Source organism: Xenopus laevis, chromosome 9_10L (assembly GCF_017654675.1).
Source record: "Xenopus laevis strain J_2021 chromosome 9_10L, Xenopus_laevis_v10.1, whole genome shotgun sequence".
In the NCBI taxonomy this organism is placed as follows: domain Eukaryota; kingdom Metazoa; phylum Chordata; class Amphibia; order Anura; family Pipidae; genus Xenopus; species Xenopus laevis.
The window spans coordinates 2,224,345-2,243,917 of NC_054387.1; the positions used below are offsets into that span (position 1 = coordinate 2,224,345).

Below are 19,573 nucleotides of genomic sequence, written 5' to 3' on the forward strand. Positions count from 1 at the left end.
TGCACTAGCACGCAAGACACTGTGAATTCTCCCTACAGCTGAGGATTAGGAAGATAAAGCAGGAAATGCACATTCTGAGCCACAGATGCACAATCACCATAGGCCGCTGAGCATGCTGGGATCTGTAGTGCACAATGAATTGCATGCCAGTGCATTGCACATATATATACATAATCATGACATATATAAATATCGATATAAAATCATGTTCCCGAAGCTTTGCACCACTTATCTCAGAGTCGGAGACTTATCTCTCACTATCACAACCTGCTGCTCAAAGTCTAACCCAGCGCCTGTTATTATCAGAGTCCCAGAGTTAAAGCAAATTTCTGCAGCGTTACACTATGTGTGTAGGGTTATCAGGAGCAAATAAAATCCCTTTCACTCCATGAGATTGGGCCAAACCATTCCCACACAGCCCACAACTCTGCTCCTATAGGAGACATGTAGGGGTTTAACGCATGGTGCTGGCAGCTGTATGGAAAAAAGGGTTGTTTACCTTTAAATTAAAGTTTAGTATGTTATAGAATGGCTCATTCTAAGCAACTTCTGACTCTTTCCAGCTTTCAAATGGGGGTCACTGACCCCATCAAAAAAAAACAAATGCTCTGTAAGGGCAAAGACACATGCGGCAATTCAGGGAGATTAGTCGCCGGTGACAAATCTCCTCTTCTTCGAGGCGACTAAACTCCCAGAACTGCCTTCCCGCCGGCTAGAATGAAAATCGCCGGAGGGATGGCACTCGGAGCGCTTCGTTTTCCGAAGTTGCCTCACGAGGAAACTTGGGCGACTTCAGAAAACAAAGTGATCCGACTGCCATCCCACGATTTAGAGTCTAGCTGGTGGGAGGCAGTCGCCCGAAGAAGAGGCGATTTGTCACTGGGCGACTAATCTCCCCGAATTGCTGCGTGTGTCTCTACCCTAAGGGTAAGGCCACTAATCACCTCATCTTTGCGGCGACCAATCTCCCCGAATGCCTTCCATCACTCTGCGCTGGCTAAAATGAAAAATCGTCTGCGCTAATCACAGACGGCGATTCATTTTCCGAAGTTTCCTCGCGAGGCAACTTCGGAAAACGAAGTGCTCCGAGTGCCATCCCGCCGGCGATTTTCATTCTAGCCGGCGGGAAGGCAGTTCTGGGAGTTTAGTCGCCTCGAAGAAGAGGCGATTTGTCACTGGCCGACTAATCTCCCTGAATTGCCGCGTGTGTCTCTACCCTAAGGGTAAGGCCACACTGGGCGTTTTGGGGACCAATCACCTCGTCTTTGCGGCGACCAATCTCCCCGAACACCTTCCGTCACTCTGCGCTGGCTAAAATGAAAAATCACCTGCGCTTATCACACACGGCGATTCGTTTTCTGAAGTCGCCCGAAGTTTCCTTGTGAGGCAACTTCGGAAAACTAAGCGCTCCGAGTGCCTACAAATGTAATGTTATTGCTACTTATATTCCTCATCAGGCCTCTCCTATTCATTTTCCAGTCTCTTATTCAAATCAGTGCATGGTTGCTAGGGGAATTTGGACCCTAGTTACCAGACTGCTGAAACGGGAGAGCTGCCGAATAAAACGCTATTTAGCAGTGATCCCTCTATAATTCAAAATAAGTCAAAAACCACAAATAATAAAAAATGAAAACAGATTGCAGATTGTCTCAGAACGTCCCTCTCTACATCCTACTAACAGTTAATTTAAAGGGAAACAACAATGATAGAGATGTGAAATAAACCATTTAAAGCAACAGTTAAAATATAGTTATGTTAACCCTTTCACTGTATTGCTGGCTGCCATAAGATCCCAGTTTCGCTTCATGTGTTGTGCAACATTTTTCGAAACGACTTCCTGCTTTTCCTGAATCCCGACACACACAGTCCAGTGATCATTCTGGATACATGTAGCAACCAATCAACAATTAGCTTTCATCAGCAGACACAGTCTCCATACTCTCTCATTGGCTGTTGTGCTTTTCTGCCCCGAGCCAACTCTTTTTTACTTTGTTCACTGACAAGCCCCTTTGAATTCACGCGTGTTTTTTTTGCAATTTTACAAATTAGTTGTAAGGAGCTGCCATAGTGCTTCCCACCACAGGGACTGAGAATGCCATTGCAAAGCTAAGCAGTATGGCAGCGTTACACCTACAAACACTAGTTTCAATGTACACAGAGAGCCAGGAATTGCTCATACAAAAGGGTTTATTTTGCCTTTAAAACCAGCTCCAGAGCAAACAAAGAGCGAGGGCAGGGCGCGGACGCACAATGGTTCGTGTAAATGGGACAATCGCACCTGGGAAAGCGGCTGAAGGTGTTTTTGTCTGGTTTCGCCTCCCCTCCCAACAATGATCTAATTTGTATGTTCCAATATTGTAGCCACTTCCTCACACTCAATCACACGGCCCAATGGCTTTCGACTAGTGACCGAAACCATCACTGAGTCCCTAAAAGGGGCAGTCGCTTCTACGTTGCACAGCAGGGCGGAGCGATTGTTAGCTCTGGGGTTCAGTTTTAAAGCAGTTTGCATGTTCTCCCAGTCTCCTCCACTTTCCCAAAACATACACTCGGGTTCATGGGTTCCCTATAGGGACCTTTAGATTGTAAGCTCTACTGTATAATATCTGTGTACAGCACTGCAGCATATGTCAGAGCTATATTTATAGTTTGGGCCATACCTTACAACAATGAGCCTTAACGTATGTGGTGAGACCTGTCAATGCTGTTTAGGGGGACCTATTTCCCAGTATTACTGGTTGGGTGCAAGAGCAGGAGGGGGGTAGGGATGGCATTCGCTTTTATAAATGGATTCAAAATTAGCAACAGTTCCTGCACTCCAACAAAGCCCCTGCTGAACTGCAACTCTCCCCATGCCCGAGGAAGAGGCCGGAGTTAGAGCGTTAGCGCTAGACCAGTATCAGTCGGTTGGTCAGGAGGGAAACCAGGTGACACCCAGTGAAAACGCTTGTGTGGTGTCACTGGAAATGTTATCAGGTTGCTAGGGTAGTGTGACCCTAGCAACAGTTGGGACGTTAGCCTGGGAAAGGGAATAGTAGAGTGACTGGATTCAGATATGAGCAATAAGATGATTATTTTTGGAGGAATGAGAGGGAACACTGATCCCCTCTACTCATAATCTACAGACACCTGAACCCCCAATACACAGGTAGCATTAACCCCTAGTGTCCTGCAGTCACTAGAGCTGTCGTGGTACATCAGACATCCGCGTGTTCTTACTATACAGGGAGTTATTTTCAGTTTCACACAGTCCTCAGCGCACACCCCCCTATGCCCAGAACATACACAACTGCCCCCCCGATATCTCCCAACAAATAATGACCCCGAGCCCCCTGGTATTACAGCTCAGTAGTCTGGCGAGTGATTGGCACACGCGTGGTTAATGTTTTGGAAGGGCAATTGGCATCTGTGTGATTTGCAGCAATTGCTTTTCTGTTGCCTCGGACTGAAACTGCCAGGAGTCCACTCACAGGACTGACACTTAGCTCTTTAAGGGCAGAGACAGATTCGGGGAGATTACTCCCCTGCTTCGGGCGACCAATCTCCTCTGCTTCAGGCGACTAATCTCCCAAACTGCCTCCCTCGGCTACAATGTAAATCACCGGCGGGATGGCACTCGGAGCGCTTCGATTTCTGAAGTCGCCTCATGAGGAAACTTTGGGCGACTTCAGAAAACAAAGCGCTTCCCCGAAGAAGAGGCGATTTAATCTCCCCAAATCTGAGCGTGTGTCTCTGCCCTTAATTGCATTTCTGAGCAATAATATGTGGGAGCGGAGGGACGATTGGGAGAATTTTGCTGCATTTCAAGCTGGACATTGCTAGGCCACAGAGCTTGCACTCTCCCCCAGTGCTACTGCCCATAGATGTCATTTAAAGGGGTCGTTCGCCTTCCAAACCCTTCTTCCACTTCACTCGTATTGATATTGTTGACCAGAAATAAAGACTTTTTTTTTCAATAACTATTTCAAGTTGAATGTGAGTGTTTGTGTCTGGGGCAGACTCTGTTACAATTGTGATACAATTCCATTTGTCAGTAGGATCTATGGGGAGTAGAAGTATCAATTGTAATGACGCTCAGCAGTGGTAACAAATCAGCTCTTGTATCGATTTAGTTACAGGGTCGCTGACCCCTCTCCTGCTGCTGAACAGAAGAGCAAAGTTCTAATAAGTATTTGTTATTAAATGAATCTGATTCCAGGGGGGGGAGATGGATGAAATAAAGTCGATGCAGTTGGTCGAGGGCCCCCCTATAGTGGGAGAGAAGAATTAGAGAGTAGAGTGGGGCAGTGGGCACAATGTGCGAGTTGTAGTTGAACTAGAGGAGCAGGAGTCAATCAGATTGGAGCGATAGAGAGAGAATGTCATTTCAGTCCAATCTGATTGTGGAAGCAGCGACTTTGCAACAAGCGACTTTACCTTCCTCGGACCGTCCCGTGTGTCCCACCAGCAGCAACAACAGGGCGCAGAGCCCCCACCTGCTCGGCCGCAGCTCCATCATCTACTCCATGTCCCTCCTCCTCCTCCCGCCGCGGAACAACTCGAATAACCGCTCCGCTCCTTCCCGAGGCCCCGCGCTGCAACTTGTCGCTCCCCCCGCCCCCGCCGCTTCATTCCTGAACTGACACAACTACTTCCTGCGGGAGGGACAGGCCTGCGACTTACTCACTGCTCACACTTTATACAGCGCTCTAACTCCTCACTGCTCCTCCTCCTGCCCTGCTCTCTAACTCACTCCTCTCCTACTGCTGCTCTACTGGACTCACACAGCTCTACACTGTCAGCTCTCGGGCTCACACAGTTCTAGATTGTAAGCTCTCGGGATCACACAGCTCTAGACTGTAAGCTCTCAGGCTCACGCAGCTATAGATTGCAAGCTCTCGGGCTCACACAGCTCTAGACTGTAAGCTCTCGGGCTCACGCAGCTCTAAACTGTAAGCGCTCTGGCTCACGCAGCTCTAGACTCTAAGCTCTCAGGCTCACGCATCTCTAGATTGCAAGCTCTCGGGCTCACGCATCTCTAGACTGTAAGCTCTTGGGCTCACGCAGCTCTAGATTGCAAGCTCTCGGGCTCATGCAGCTCTAAACTTTAAGCTCTTGGACTCACTCAGCTCTAGACTGTAAGCTCTCGGGCTCACGCAGCTCTATACTGTAAGCTCTCTGGCTCACTCAGCTCTAGACTGTAAGCTCTCAGGCTCACACAGCTCTAGATTGCAAGCTCTCGGGCTCACTCAGCTCTAGCCTGTAAGTTTTCAGGCTCACACAGCTCTAGATTGTAAACTCTCGGGCTCACAAAGCTCTAGACTGTAAGCTCTGTGGCTCACAGATTCTACCCCTCCCTATATCTACTCTTATAAACTCATTGCTCACAGACAGCTGCCAAATCAACCCCCCCCCCATAGTTATCCCCTAGAAATTGGCACCTCATTGCATCTGAGATGTGACTATATTGTGCTTCTCTGCTATTTAACTCACTCCTGTACTGATGCTGCTGCTGCTGGGGCTCACACAGCTCTAGTCTCTATGGACTGTAAGCTCTTGGGCTCACAGCTGCTGAATCTACCCCCTCCCTATATCTATTCCCTAGAAATACTTTCACATACCTGAGGTTCCTATCATATACATTCCTGGCAAGCAGTGACTGGCAACTCATTGCATTTCATCTGTGACTACTTTGTGCTTCCCTGCTCTTTAACTCCCTCCTCTGGAGCTCACACAGCTCTAGACTGTAAGCTCTTGGGCTCATAGCTGCTGAATCTACCCTTCTACGCTCTATATCTCTTCCCTAGAAACTGGCAACTCATTGCATTTCATCTGTGACTGTATAGTTCTTCCCTGCTCTTTAACTCACTCCTGTGCTGCTGGGGCTCACTCAGCTCTAGACTGTAAGCTCTTGGGCTCACAGACAGCAGCCAAATCGACCCCATAGTTTCCCCCTAGAAACTGGCACTTCATTGCATTTGATCGGTGACTACATTGTGATTTTTTTTTGCTTTGAATACCCTTTTCTGAGCAAATTTGCAATTCTTTTTCATTATTTCTTATGTATAGTTTTTTAATTATTTCCCTTTCAAATGGGGGGTCACTGACCTCAGCAACCAAAAATAATAGTTCTGTGGAATCTCTAATATTATTACCTTGTGTGCCTTATCTTTCCATGCAGCTCATTTATATAAATGTAAATATATAAGTGAAATTAGTAAGGTACAGGGGGTTCATACACTCTGTAGATTCTGTACAGTTTAATATACCGATTCTACCTGCCAAGATGCTCATGGTAAAACATATCTTTAAATTTAACTTCCCCTTTAAAATGCCGCATTTTTCCTGGACTCTGTTAAATGGCCTTACAGTTTGAGTACAGTGATTATTGTTATGTCAGACCATAAAGCTTCATAAAAAGGATGGGAATAAGGAGGAGGAGGGTGTGTTGAACGCACAGAAATTACTCGAGCAAAACAAAACCACAAAACTGCTATTACCGGAATATAAACCTTGTTTCAAGTGCTATTTATCCTGTGTTTACTTTCCCTTGAATCAATGGTAAATGATTGTGCCATGTCTTATTGTGCACACATCTTTTCTCTGTCTGTTTATATTGATTAATACAGGCAGCACAATTCTCTATAAACAGCGCTCCATAGACTAGAGCCGCTCCAGCATTCGCTGCTACGTCTGCTCTCCTGTCCATTAATTAAAGGGAATGTAAAACAAAATACAGTTTTGCATAATGAATCAAAACGTCATTCTGAGCAACTTTCCAATAAAGGTTCATTCCACAATGTCAATGGTTTTTAAAGTTATTCCCAAATGTAGGTGTTTGTAGCAGGTCAGCCATGTTTCTTCTGCTATATTGTTTCACAAGTCAGAATCGCCAGCACAGAAAATAGAATCATTATTTACTATATATCCTTAGCAGAGGTGTCAGCAGTATAATACTGGAGATTCAGTGCTGCACCAAAGGAATGTACATTCCCCTAAGCCCTACCATTCTGAATTCCCTACTCTGGCCAGGTGTTGCCTGGGTAATATTAACCCTACTATTTTTCCTTGGTGGAGCACAGGACTGCTTTTGTTCACTAACCCTGACTATCTCACACTGGTGACTATGACAGGTTGCTAATCTGTTACTTGCTAATCTCAATTATGGGCCCTGCTGTACCACATTAAATAGGAAATGGTAACGTTAGGGTCCTGCAACCTGCCTCCTCACCTCCGACCCGCAAGTACCTTATCCACAACCCAATCTGCGACCTGCTGACCATCAAGAAACAGGAAGTGCTGTCATTGTAAACCGGAAGTGACATCATTAGAAGAAGCCGTGGTCAGAAAAAAGGCGTAAAACAGGAAGTGCTGTCATTGTAAACCGGAAGTGACATCATTCGAACTAGGCGTGGTCATTAAAAAGGCGTAAAACAGGAAGTGCTGTCATTGTAACCGGAAGTGACATCATTAGAAGTGCCCGTGATCAGAAAAAAAGAAGCAAAACCCGCTATTGAGAAGCCCCGCGACCCGACTCGCAAACACGGAAAACCGACGACCGGCGTCTATACCTGCTCCCGAAACTTCTACCTGCAACCCGCAGGGTACCTGACCCGCTGCAGGACTCTACCCTGATGTGAGGGCCCCTGATGCAGAAGCCCAGAGGGCCCCAGATCCCACCCAGTCTGATGCTGCATTCTGAACCCCTTCTCTTGGACTAGTTTGGATAGTGTCAGGACCGCCGGGAGCCAAGATGGCGGCACCCATGCTGTACACGTGGGTGCTGCGACGCCGGAGTGATGACGCAAGCGTGATGACGTCACCGCCGGCGCCGAAGTTCGAAATAAAAGGGCGCCCTGGACGCTGAAACCCTGCCCAATTATAGGTCTTCAATCCTGTGAGTACCTGGGTGTATTATTGACTGATTCCTGGTTTTGATCCCTGCTTTGTTCCTGATCCTTATCTGCCTGTCTATTTGATTTCTTGCCTGGACTTTTACTACGTTTGTGCCTGACCCTTATTTGTACTACATACTTGGACTTAAATCCTGGCTTTCTCCTTGGTCCGGACTACTCCTTCTGGGAGCCGCTAGGCCCCTGGCCCTGACAGATAGTCTGCCAAAAATGATTTGCCCCAGCTGCCCCTGCATGCTGACCAACCGCAAATAAACACGTTTAGCAGCAATCTCTGAACAATTACACTGGCTGCGACGTGCGTCCCTTTATATGTGATGGATATGTACAAAACAAAGGCTATTCTTGTAAAAGTCAGCTCACTGTACGACTTACACCCAATGGCACCTGTATCTATATATAGACAATACGTCTTCAAGTTGAACATCTTTTTTTTTTAAACAAAAAAAGAAGGAAACAGGTATTTCTAGCCTGACTTCTTGCTGGATGGGTCATTGTTAACCAGTTGTCTAGCAGTGAGAGATAGAGGCAGAGATGTTCACTACCCGGTGTTATTAGGGTGATAGTGACTCCCTACTGCATATTACCAGGTCCGGACTTGTATTTCAAGTGTAGATCATGATGGAAGCAAATTATTCTATAGTAAGGGACTTCCAGGGTGAGAATAAATACTAAAGGGAGTTGCATCTGTTGTGTCAATTTAGTATAACTGTCAACCTAAGGGATCCGATTGATATCAAGCAGCCAATCAAAACGGAGCTTTTCTATGGGTTGCAAGATCACTCCCATGCCTCCTAAATCTTACTGGTTCTCTTTAAATGGAGCCACATAAAATCACATGTTTTGTATTAGTAAAATAAAGCAGTTGACCCTGCCTAGTGAGTCTTATTTACATTTCGGATTTTTTTTTATTTCCCTGTAGAAGATACACTTCCTTGTAAGGGAAACTGATAAACTCTCATTATAAAGACCCAGGTGAAACAGTGACCTCTAGTGGTCATTTTATCAGTCCCAGCAAGTAATGTCTGTACAGGTACGGGATCTGTTATCCAGAATGCTCAGGACCTGGAGATTTTGAGATAAGGGATCTTTGCATCGTATAAAGATTTAGATGTTTATACCTAAAAATCATTTAAATAAATCCAAAAGGATTGTTTTCCACCAATAAGGATTTTACTATATATCAAGTACAGGTATGGGAACTGTTATCCAGAAATCTGAAAGCTCCAAATTACAGAAAGGCCGTCTCCCATAGATTCCATTATAATCAAATAATCCAAGTTTTTTAAAATGATTTCATTTTTTTCTCTGTAAAAATAAAACTGTAGCTTGTACTTGATATAATTAATCCTTATTGGAAGCAAAACCAGCCTATTGGCTTTATTTCATGTTTATATGATTTTCTAGTAGACTTAAGGTATGAAGATCCAAATTACACAAAGATCCATTATCCGGAAAACCCCTGGTCACGAGCATTCTGATTAACAGGTCCCATGCCTGAACAAGGTACTGTTTTATTATTACACAGATAAAGGAAATATGTTTTAAAATGTTGAATTATTTGATCAATATGAACGGCAGATGACCTTCCTATAATTAGGAGATTTCTGGATAACAGATCCTATACCTGCATAGTCATGGCATCTGTCCATTAACATCTCTATGTAGATGTGGTATTTTGACCCCTTTGTATTAAGTAATAAAGATCTATATAAATATGCGAGAGTAGGGAAGGGAAATGTGATTGAGATCAGTTTGTTCCATCTCATACTGTAGATAAGAGCTGGATAAAACTGCACACAGAATACTAGACACACACAAATGAATACAGCAAAGAGCCATTTGATATCAAACCGAAATTGCATTTGGCTGCCTGAAGGTGGGAAGGGCGTCTTTTATTGATTTAGGTTGCGCCATACTCTTTTGTGACGGCTGCACGTTGGCAAACTTAGGCCTTTAGGTCAATATATTGTGTAACTTGATTTCCACGGATAATCGGATTTTTATTGGATGCAATGGAGATGCGAATACCTGACCTTGGATGACTAGATTGCATGGTACGAGGTTCAAGCGAGGATAAAAAAAACTATGATCAGAGTTTGGAAAAACGGCCAATACATTTCTTTTATTCAGTGTGCAGGATTTGTGCAATGGTGCAACCAGTTCTTACAGTTTGTTTACATGAGGAATTACTATTACTACACCTTTCCTCTCTCTTCTCCCATAGCTCCCCTGGATTATGAGGGGTATCAGTTTATGGACTAGGGGCACGGTGGGATGTCAATGGGCCGAGGAACCAACAAAATCCCCTAAGTGCGCTATAACCTGGACAGAAAGTGCACCATATGTATTATCCTGTTTTAAAAACTATTTAGTAGAAAAAAACTTCTGGGAATTATGGCCCTTTAAGGGCAGAGACACACGTTCAGATTCAGGGAGATTAGTCGCCCAGCAACAAAAACCCCCCTCTTCTTCAGGCGACTAATCTCCCTGAACTGCCTCCCGCCGGCTAAAAAGTAAATCCAAAGTCGCCCGAAGTTGCCTCACAAGGAAACTTCGGACGACTTCAGAAAACGAATCGCTCCGAGCCGGCAGGAGGCAGTTCGGGGAGATAAGTCGCCCCGAAGAAGAGACAATTTATCCCCCTGAATTTGAGAGTGTGTCTCTGCCCTAAACATGTATATTTACTTATCTCTCTCTCCGGAAACCCATATCAAGAACGCTCTAGTCTGCCATCGACACTATTTATCCAAATAATACAAATTTTAAAAACGGATTTCCTTTTTCAGTGTAATAATAAAACAGTAACTTGTACTTGATCCCAACTAGGGTTGCCACTTTTTCTGGAAAAAAATACCGGCCTTCCTATATATTTAACTTTTTTCCCTATTAAATCATTGGGATCAGCCATCATTTTTACCGGTCAGGCCGGTAAAATACCGGCTAGGTGGCAACCCTAATCCCAACTAAGATATAATGAATCCGTATTTGAAGCAAAACCATTGGGTTTATTTCATATTTACATAATTTTCTAGTAGACCTAAGGTATGAACAACTAAGTTACAGAAAGTTCCATTATCCGGAAAACCCCAGGTCCCGAGCATTCTGTATAACAGTTCCCATACCTGTATTATAATTTCCTGCAGAGTATGGAAACCAAACAAAACACAAGCCCTGGCTACACACACTACATTATAGCAGCACCTAAAGTTTCTACAAGAGCACAATGAGCTACAAAAGGTAAACAATGAAAGGAAAACAAATGGCTTCTTGCAGTTCCAGGGAACACAGTGTACCATAAAGGCTAATGAATAACCAGTGATGGATGTATAGAGGTTATTGTGTAACCAAGTGCCCTTCCCAAAAGTTAACACCCCCCCTTCTTCGAACTAAAGAACTATTTTTGTTACTTTAAGAGCCTCTAGGCAATTGTCAAAGTGTCATACATAAAATTGATTCCTACCCGCCCACTTGGCCTGAAGAAGGGCCCTCGGCAGAAATATTTCAGAATTTTTTATAAGTTTACCATCAAATATGCCGTCGCTTGGGAAGAAATGAATAGGTCAAACCAGTCTTGTCTCCATGGCCAGACTCACCTGCACATTATTATTTGGATTTCTGAGCATGTTTAGATTATGTAGATACTCCTAGTTTGACAATGAATTATGAATATATATAATAATAATATAATATCAGGACCCATTCATGCAGCACACCATTTGTTATCTGTCCTTATTTTGAGTTACAGGAACTATTACACTCTCTCTCCCCTGCACTTTCACTAAGGACATCTTTTTTAGAGGGTGTTATTAGCTCTAATGCAGTTTTTGGGCCCCTTGCACTTGTTTGCCAAAAGATGTACCTTTGAGCGTGCCAGTGACGCACCCCTAATTATCCTATGCTAAGAACAACAGGAAACCTTTAGGGTAAGTCCACACTGGGCGTTTTGGGGAGATTTGGTCGCCTGGCGACTAATCGCCTCGTTTTTGCTCCCAAACGCCTTCCCTGACTCTGCGCCGGCTAAAATGAAAAAACGCTAATCACAGGCGGCAATACGTTTTCCGAGTCGCCCGAAGTTTCCTCGTGAGTAAATTAAGCAAATGAACACAGTCACATTCTGGGGGACAATTTGGTGTCCCCATTTACTCGTGTATCTTTTTATTGGTGTCAGAACTATGACTCAAACTATGGGTATCCTAGGGCATTCTGCATTGCTAACCAAATATTTTTCTGTGCACAACATTGCCTTTAAATATGTTATTTATTTTATTTTTAAATAAATAGGGTTAGAGGTGGATACAATCGATTACTTTCCTCCTGTAACCCAGTTTAATTGTTCTTGTAATATCTGTAGAAATCGACAGAAAAGCCAGTCGGATGACCAGTAAAATGTCTTCAAGAAAAACACAAGTCGCCCAGTTGATTTTGACTTATTTCTACAGATATACCATGACCTGGATGAATGAGAATCTTCACAAACATGGTCTTGTAATATAAATGGCATGTACGCAGAGCATGACCTTAACTGCCATTCCAGGGGGCAATTTGCAGCTGGTTCTTTGTTAAATACAAGAAGAGGATTAAAGTAGGGCATTTTATGTAATTCACACCTGCCATGTATGACGGCTAAGGATGTATTTTACCATCCTGGCTGGTAAAAATTGTGCTTTAATAGGCAAACGGGGTTGCCTCTTTTGTTAGCCCTGAAGGACAAGGTCACTGTTTTTCTGATTCTGACCATGACATACTGTATCTGGAATATAACTGCTCATTTAGTTAAAAGGTCTGGACTGATAATCAAAATTGGCCCTGGCATTTCAGGTACACATAGGGTTGCCGGTATTTTACTGGCCTCGATAGTAAAAATTATTGTTGATCCCAATGTTATCAAAATGGATGAAAGGCCCAAAAAAAATAAAATCCCATTATTACTTTCTTTAATGGAAAAGAAATCTATCGCCAATCTACTTTAATTAAAAAATGTCTACCGTTTTTATAAGAAACCTGACTGTATGCAGTGAAATTCCCCCTTTGTTTTACTTGCTTTGACAGCTGCAGATAGGAAACTATCTCTAACTGCTCTGCAGGGAAACAATCCTACTTTCAAACTGCTCCCACCTTACTTCCCTGACCTCGAGCAGCTTTGTTTGTTTCCCTGTAGAGCAGCCGGCGACTGTGTAGAGATTTGTATCCACAGACCCAGTGCAGTCTGTATATTCTGATTATTAATCAGTCTTGCTGTATTGGCTTCTATGGCAGATATTATCAGTTTTGATTATTTCGATCCTTGAGCTTAACCTCCCAACTGAAGCCCAGACGACACTGAGCATGTGCGTAGTCTTGGTCTTGCTAAGATCACATTTAACAAAGTTACAAGATGACAGCCCCCTGCGCCAACTTTAAAAGCAGAAATCATTTGTTTAATTGGGCTTCTGGTGCAGTAAGTTCATGTTTATATGAAGTATACAAAATACAGCATTTCTAACATTATTCTTAGATCCTATTTAATAGGGAAAAAGAGATAAATATATAGGAAGGTCAGTGTTAGACAGAGGCCAGAACAGCCCTCCAGTAGCCCAATAAATTGTGTCTGTGGCATCTTACAGCATTTCCCACAATCCAGTCTGGAGCTGGTTAAAAAAACAATCCTAATTTCCAAGGACAAAGGTCCCAATTGTGGACAAGAGCTTTGCTACTACTGTATATAGAGATATAGAGATATATAAATACTGTCTAGTTTCAGGGCAAGCGTGTGGTACTTATGCCAATGTATGAAAAGGTGACATGGAAACGAATTTTTGCATTAATTTAAAAAAGAGAAAAGAAAATATTACCACAAAACAACACAAGTCCCACTGCACTGACAGGTGTCATCAGGCCGGAACTGCGTTCTCGCTATTGTTTGCTACCCGGCGACTTCCGGCTGCTGCACAGAATGAGGAAGTAGTTGTTTTTAAGAGGGGAAAGTGCCGGTTCTCTGGATATGGCCCCGTTCCTTGTGCTTTTTCTTGCCGGGGTGGTGTCAGCTTCCCGTGGGGACCGGGAGCCGGTGTATCGGGACTGTGTGACCGTCTGCGATCAGAACAACTGCACGGGCTTCCGGCTGAGAGACTTCCGGGCCCAGCAGCCCCTCTATATGCGCCTGACAGGTGAGGAGTCTGGGGGAGGGGATCATGGGAGATGTAGTTTAGCAGCAGCAGCAGCATCCAGGGCTAGAGGCTTCTTGGGTATTGGTATTACACTGGGAAGGAGGGGTGATTGCTTGGATTAAGGGGGTACAGGAGAAATGTAAACAACCCCCTCCTCCTGTCTCATCAGCTGATAATGAAGCAGCCCTGTATTCTCTCAGCCCAATTCCTCTATCCACTGAATGGCTCCATCACAATGACACTGATCTTTATATTTCTATTTCTCTCCATGAGCTGAGGGGTCTGTGTTCCAATGTCTCATGGGGTTACTCAGATCTGTTCCTGTGTAGGAGCTGCTGCTGCTGCTGATTATTATTATTATTATTATTATTATTACGCTTGGAGATGATACGGAACACGGCTGCACTTTTCACCATCCCTTTGATACTGACGTGGGAAAACATGGTTTCTTTTTCAAAACGCATCAGTTAATAGTGCTGCTCCAGCAGAATTCTGCACTGAAATCCGAAAAAACTGATTTTTTTATATTTAATTTTGACATCTGACATGGGGCTAGACATATTGTCAGTTTCCCAGCTGCCCCAAGTCATGTGACTTGTGCTCTAATAAACTTCAGTCACTCTTTACTGCTGTACTGCAAGTTGGAGTGATATCACCCCTGTCCCTTTCCCCCCCAGCAGCCAAACAAAAGAACAATGGGAAGGTAACCAGATAACAGCTCCCTAACACAAGATAACAGCTGCCTGGTAGATCTAAGAACAACACTCAATAGTAAAATCCTGGTCCCACTGCGACTTCTTCGTTACACTGAGTAGGAGAAACAACAGCCTGCCAGATAGCCGCTCCCTAACACAAGATAACAGCTGCCTGGTAGATCTAAGAACAGCACTCAATAGTAAAATCCAGGTCCTACTGAGACATATTCAGTTACATTGAGTAGGAGAAACAACAGGCTGCCAGAAAGCAGTTTCATCCTAAAGTGCTGGCTCTTTCTGAAATCACATGACCAGGCAAAATGAGCTGAGATGCACCTACACACCAATATTGCAACTAAATACACTTGTTGCTTCAGGAATGACATTTTATATTGTACAGTGAATTATCTGCAGTGTAAATTATCTTTATTGTAAATGTTTATTGGTGGGTGCAGAGCATTCCACTGTTCTCTTATGGTGTCTCTTCTGCTAGGCTGGACTTGCCTGGATGATTGTCGCTATAAGTGCATGTGGTACACCGTCTCCCTGTATCTCAAGGAAGGACATGAGGTCCCTCAGTTCCATGGCAAGGTAAGTGTTAAGCTGTGGCAATGTATATACAGTGTATATGTATATATTAGAAATGCACCGAATACAGGATTCGGTTTGGGATTCGGCCTAATCCTTATGCCCGGCTGAACGGAATCCTAATTTGCATATGCAAATTAGGGGCGGGGAGGGAGATCGCGTGACTTTGTCACAAAAAAAGGAAGTAAAAAATGATTTTCCATTCCCACCGGTTCGGTATTCGGCCAAATCTTTCACGAAGGATTCAGGGGTTCGGCTGAATCCAAAATAGTGGATTTGGTGCATCCCTAATATATATATATATATAACCAAAAGTAGGGATGAAGCCTGGGTGCCAGTCTGAAATAAAAAGTAAAATATCCAGCAATTAACAGCACTAGATTCGTCGAAGGTTCCTGTGCGGAACTGAAATGTTGGATACAGTAAACCTTTACTTAATATAATTACTTTTCTTGTTGGAATAATCCCTGGAGTGCTGTCAATTGCTGGATATCTATATATATATATATATCTCACACCCACACCCACATACACCTCTTCAGGTCCAGTCTTAACTCCAAAACAGGCCCTGGCCTTTCAACTGCACAGAGACCCAACAGAGAGAGAGAGATATATATATATTCTCTCTCTAGAAGCTTCAGTAGTGGCTCTACAGCTTGACCTTAACAGAACTCCGAGATCCTATTTAGAACCATATCTCGCAGAACTTTACTTTACCTGTACTTTAGGTGAAATCTCATTTATGTTGAACAATTCTGTTCCTCGTGCTTTCCACAAGGAGCTAGGAACCATCTCCAAGACCCGGCGTTTGAGGAAAGCTAATGACTATGATCGGGGTTAGAGTGGAGCAGAAATCAGAATGGGGTGGGGCTTTTGGGACTGTTTAATATGTAGATATGTCTGTGCAAATGTCTTCTATCCACCTAGAAATGATTGTATAATAGCACTTATTGCTGGAGCTCTGGTAAATTAAGGCTAATCCATCCCAGGACACTGTTGCAGCATCTAATTGAAATGCATTATACAGATTATTTATCTTACAATGTGACCTGTTTGGGTTTGGCCCTAATGACTTGATTAAAGGGGAACACACGACAGATATATATCGTTTTAATCTTGTGACATTACAGCTTCTTTAAAAAGACATTGCAGTATGAGGACATCACTTATTATGGGCCCAGATCACTTCTATTTACATTTGTGGCTAGGTGGGGGAGCTGCTAGAATGACGGCTCGTGGCTGGGCCAGTCTCTGTAGACCTCTAGTGGTCGCATCAGATTGTGCCGTCAGTACATATTTAGAGAGGAAGAATATTCCTTTTATGAAATAAATGTTAGAATGTACAGATCTGTTTAGTCACCCTGTAATGATGAGTTAGTCACCTATTAATTTTTTTTTATAATCCCTTCCCCTCTCCGCTCTCACCCCTATCAACTTCCCTCCCCCCATCTACTATTCACCCTGGCAGTGGCCATTTTCCCGGTTCCTGTTCTTCCAAGAGCCTGCTTCTGCCTTGGCATCCTTCCTTAATGGTGTGGCTAGCCTCCTGATGCTGTTTCGTTACCGCTCCTCCGTCCCTTCCTCCTGCCAAATGTACCGCACTTGCCTGGCCTTCTCCATGGTAGGTCCTGCCCTTGTGTTTGTGAGCCGATCAGTCGTCTCTTGTGGAGCACCCACATAACTGCTCATGTCTCCTGCCACCCCAGGTCTCCGTTAATGCCTGGTTTTGGTCCACTATTTTCCATACCAGAGACACGGCGCTTACTGAGGTAAGGAGAATATACGGCGATTACAAATGTATATATATTGCTGCCTGATCTGCATTCTCACAATCCACTTACTGACCGTTTGTTTCTTCTTTTATTGTAGAAAATGGACTATTTTTGTGCCTCTTCCGTTATCCTGCACTCTATCTACCTGTGCTGCATGAGGTGAGTATCAAAAGATGGGCCGGTGTAGAATGATGGAGAAGTAAAGGTGCCAATATGTTGGGGACATATCATAAGGGTAACAACATATTGGCATCCCCGCAGTTTTAACCTTTCATTTTTACTCTTTCGATTCCCTTTTTCCAGTTGTTCTATTTTGTAGCGTTCACCTTGTAGTCGCTGCGCATCCCACATATCCTGCCAGGGCCCCGGGTTTTGGTACTGATTCTATTTTCCCTTGCAGTGCCTGATTCCCATAAGCTGACCTTGTGTGTGTCCTCTCAGGACCTTTGGGCTGCAGTATCCTTCCGTTGCAAATGCCTTCGGTGCTTTCCTGGTCCTCCTGTTTGCCTGCCACATTTCCTACCTGACTCTCGGGCGCTTTGACTACAGCTACAACATGGCCGCCAATACCAGTTTTGGTGAGTGACGTTTCCTATGAATCCCCCTTTCCTTCCTTCTAACCCAATGGCATTATCCCCTCTCTCTGTCCATGTTCCAGGGATTGTTAACCTGATGTGGTGGCTAGCATGGTGTATGTGGAGACGCTTTCACCAGCCCTATCTGTGGAAGTGCGTATTGGTGGTGGTCTTGCTGCAGAGTTTGGCTCTTCTCGAACTGCTGGATTTCCCCCCAGTCATGTGGATACTGGACGCCCATGCTCTTTGGCACTTCAGCACCATCCCCCTACACTTTCTCTTCTACAGGTATAAACAACAAAGAAACGGAGTATATAAACTACATAAAATGATGCAGATACGCTTGTTATAGGTTATTGCAGAAATTCACCTGCAGCTGCCTTGAGTTCCACTTATTGAAAGGCAGCCAGACACTCCGAGGTCCCCGTTTAAAATCCCTCTAAATCTTGCCAGACCACACCCTGGTCACTTGGGTTTACTGGAGAACTGTTGAAGGTCATAAGAAAGGCTTTAGTGGTTGTTGGGGTCACTGACCCCAGCAGTCCGATATATGTGCTGGAGAGACGCAGAATTTAAAGGCTAATAGTTTAAAGCAAACTGCAAATCGTCTAGGGAAGAAAATACTAAGGGTAACGTATATTGTTTTCTTTTTAAATCCCAACAGTTCTATTTTCTTTGCATATAAATGTTTGATTTGCTGGGTCTCTTGCAGTTTTCTGAGAGACGACAGCCTGTACCTATTGAAGGTTAATCACGACGACGACATCCCCAAACTGGACTAAAGGGAAGAGACTGCTGGAATTCCACCCAGACTGGTTGTTGAATGTGCCCATTCTGGAGCTGGAGCTCTCAACTCATCAAGGGCCCCCGACGGGGTCTGAAAAGTGCCTTATACCTCATGAAATTGATTGTACCCAGCCGAAGAGCGGCAATCACTGACTCCACCTACATCCCAAATATAATCGTTCCTCTATTGCTGTGCTTATAAGTGGACTTTCTGCATTCGTGATCTCAATCATCCGCATTGAACCCTCTACATTCCCGTTTCATGTCCTGCCTTGTCCAAAACTGATACAAGGGGGCCTCTCGCTGCTACCAGGGGCTTAGTTGGGTCGTGATGAGACTGGACACGTGTGTGTGAAATGGTTGCAATTGGTTTGTAAAGTTCACCAACAATGATTTAGTTAAGGGACAGCACTTTATACTTTGCAGATGCCCATCAATAAACACAAACTGGGTGCTGCTACCTTTTCAGTGGTGTCTGTGTATACGATACTATATTATATTTATATATATATATGATATGCACACACGCCACTGGGCTGTGTATACCTGTATATAAGCGTTATCTACATTCCTACTATACAGCAGTATTGCAGGCACCTTATATGGGATGAAGTATTTCAACTGAAAAACATGTTAGCCATTTAAAGGGACACCGTCACCAAAGTGGGGTGATATACAAATCCAATCTTGTGTCGACTGCAGCCATGTAATATGTATACAGTGCACAAGAGTGTAGACCCCCAGGTAAGCATTAAAGTGACTTTTCAAGATAAAAGCAAATCCGTGTCCACCCAAACGACAACAATTTTACACTGTGGTGACTGTACCCCTTTAACAACTCTTAGTTCTTATCTTTATTTTCTTATAACGGCTGTGTGGCGTGGGCCGGACTCTTTGCTGCCTGATCAGCAGGGTCTGCAGAGACTCGCTGTTGCCATATTGTGTTTGTGTTTAAGTCTGTGCCCGGCTCTGTTTAATTTAAGACACTGAGTCAAGTGTTGTGCCAGGGGAAGGGTGGGGGGTGCATGCGGTGCCTTAATGTCTGTGTAAATGGAAGGGATTCATTGTTCATGATGCTGTGCAATAAATATCAGTTGATTGTGCCCAGGAATGGTT

The 19,573-nt window shown here is 44.1% G+C and overlaps 2 protein-coding genes across 5 annotated transcripts in view; one reads left to right on the forward strand and one right to left on the reverse strand.

The window, feature by feature from the left end:
• The window catches only part of erbb2.L (erb-b2 receptor tyrosine kinase 2 L homeolog), a 41,753-nt gene extending 27,903 nt beyond the window's left edge, over window positions 1–13,850 (reverse strand). For 2 of the 3 annotated variants that reach the window (XM_018234711.2, XM_018234709.2), the window contains exon 1: window positions 4,417–4,647. In XM_018234711.2, the coding sequence (XP_018090200.1) occupies window positions 4,417–4,498 (82 nt within the window). In that variant the 5' untranslated portion in view covers window positions 4,499–4,647. Of the gene's footprint in view, window positions 1–4,416; window positions 4,648–13,726 lie in introns of those variants that run through there. The other variant, XM_018234710.2, reaches the window with a different exon arrangement.
• On the forward strand, window positions 13,822–19,560 carry pgap3.L (post-GPI attachment to proteins 3 L homeolog). Of its 2 annotated transcripts, NM_001094087.1 has the most exon segments (8): window positions 13,822–14,041; window positions 15,230–15,327; window positions 16,793–16,945; window positions 17,031–17,093; window positions 17,194–17,255; window positions 17,538–17,674; window positions 17,755–17,959; window positions 18,384–19,560. In NM_001094087.1, coding segments are annotated over 8 exon segments (954 nt in total). In that variant the 5' UTR covers window positions 13,822–13,875; the 3' UTR covers window positions 18,454–19,560.
• Window positions 19,561–19,573: the final 13 nt, after the last annotated feature.

Excerpts from the sequence above, each read along its gene's own strand:
- pgap3.L (XM_041575676.1), top strand. The coding sequence starts at position 13,876 with ATGGCCCCGTTCCTTGTGCTTTTTCTTGCCGGGGTGGTGTCAGCTTCC. Across the intron at positions 14,042-15,229 it reads CCTCTATATGCGCCTGACAG|GCTGGACTTGCCTGGATGAT; the intron begins GTGAGGAGTCTG and ends CTCTTCTGCTAG. Across the intron at positions 17,094-17,193 it reads GAGACACGGCGCTTACTGAG|AAAATGGACTATTTTTGTGC; the intron begins GTAAGGAGAATA and ends CTTTTATTGTAG.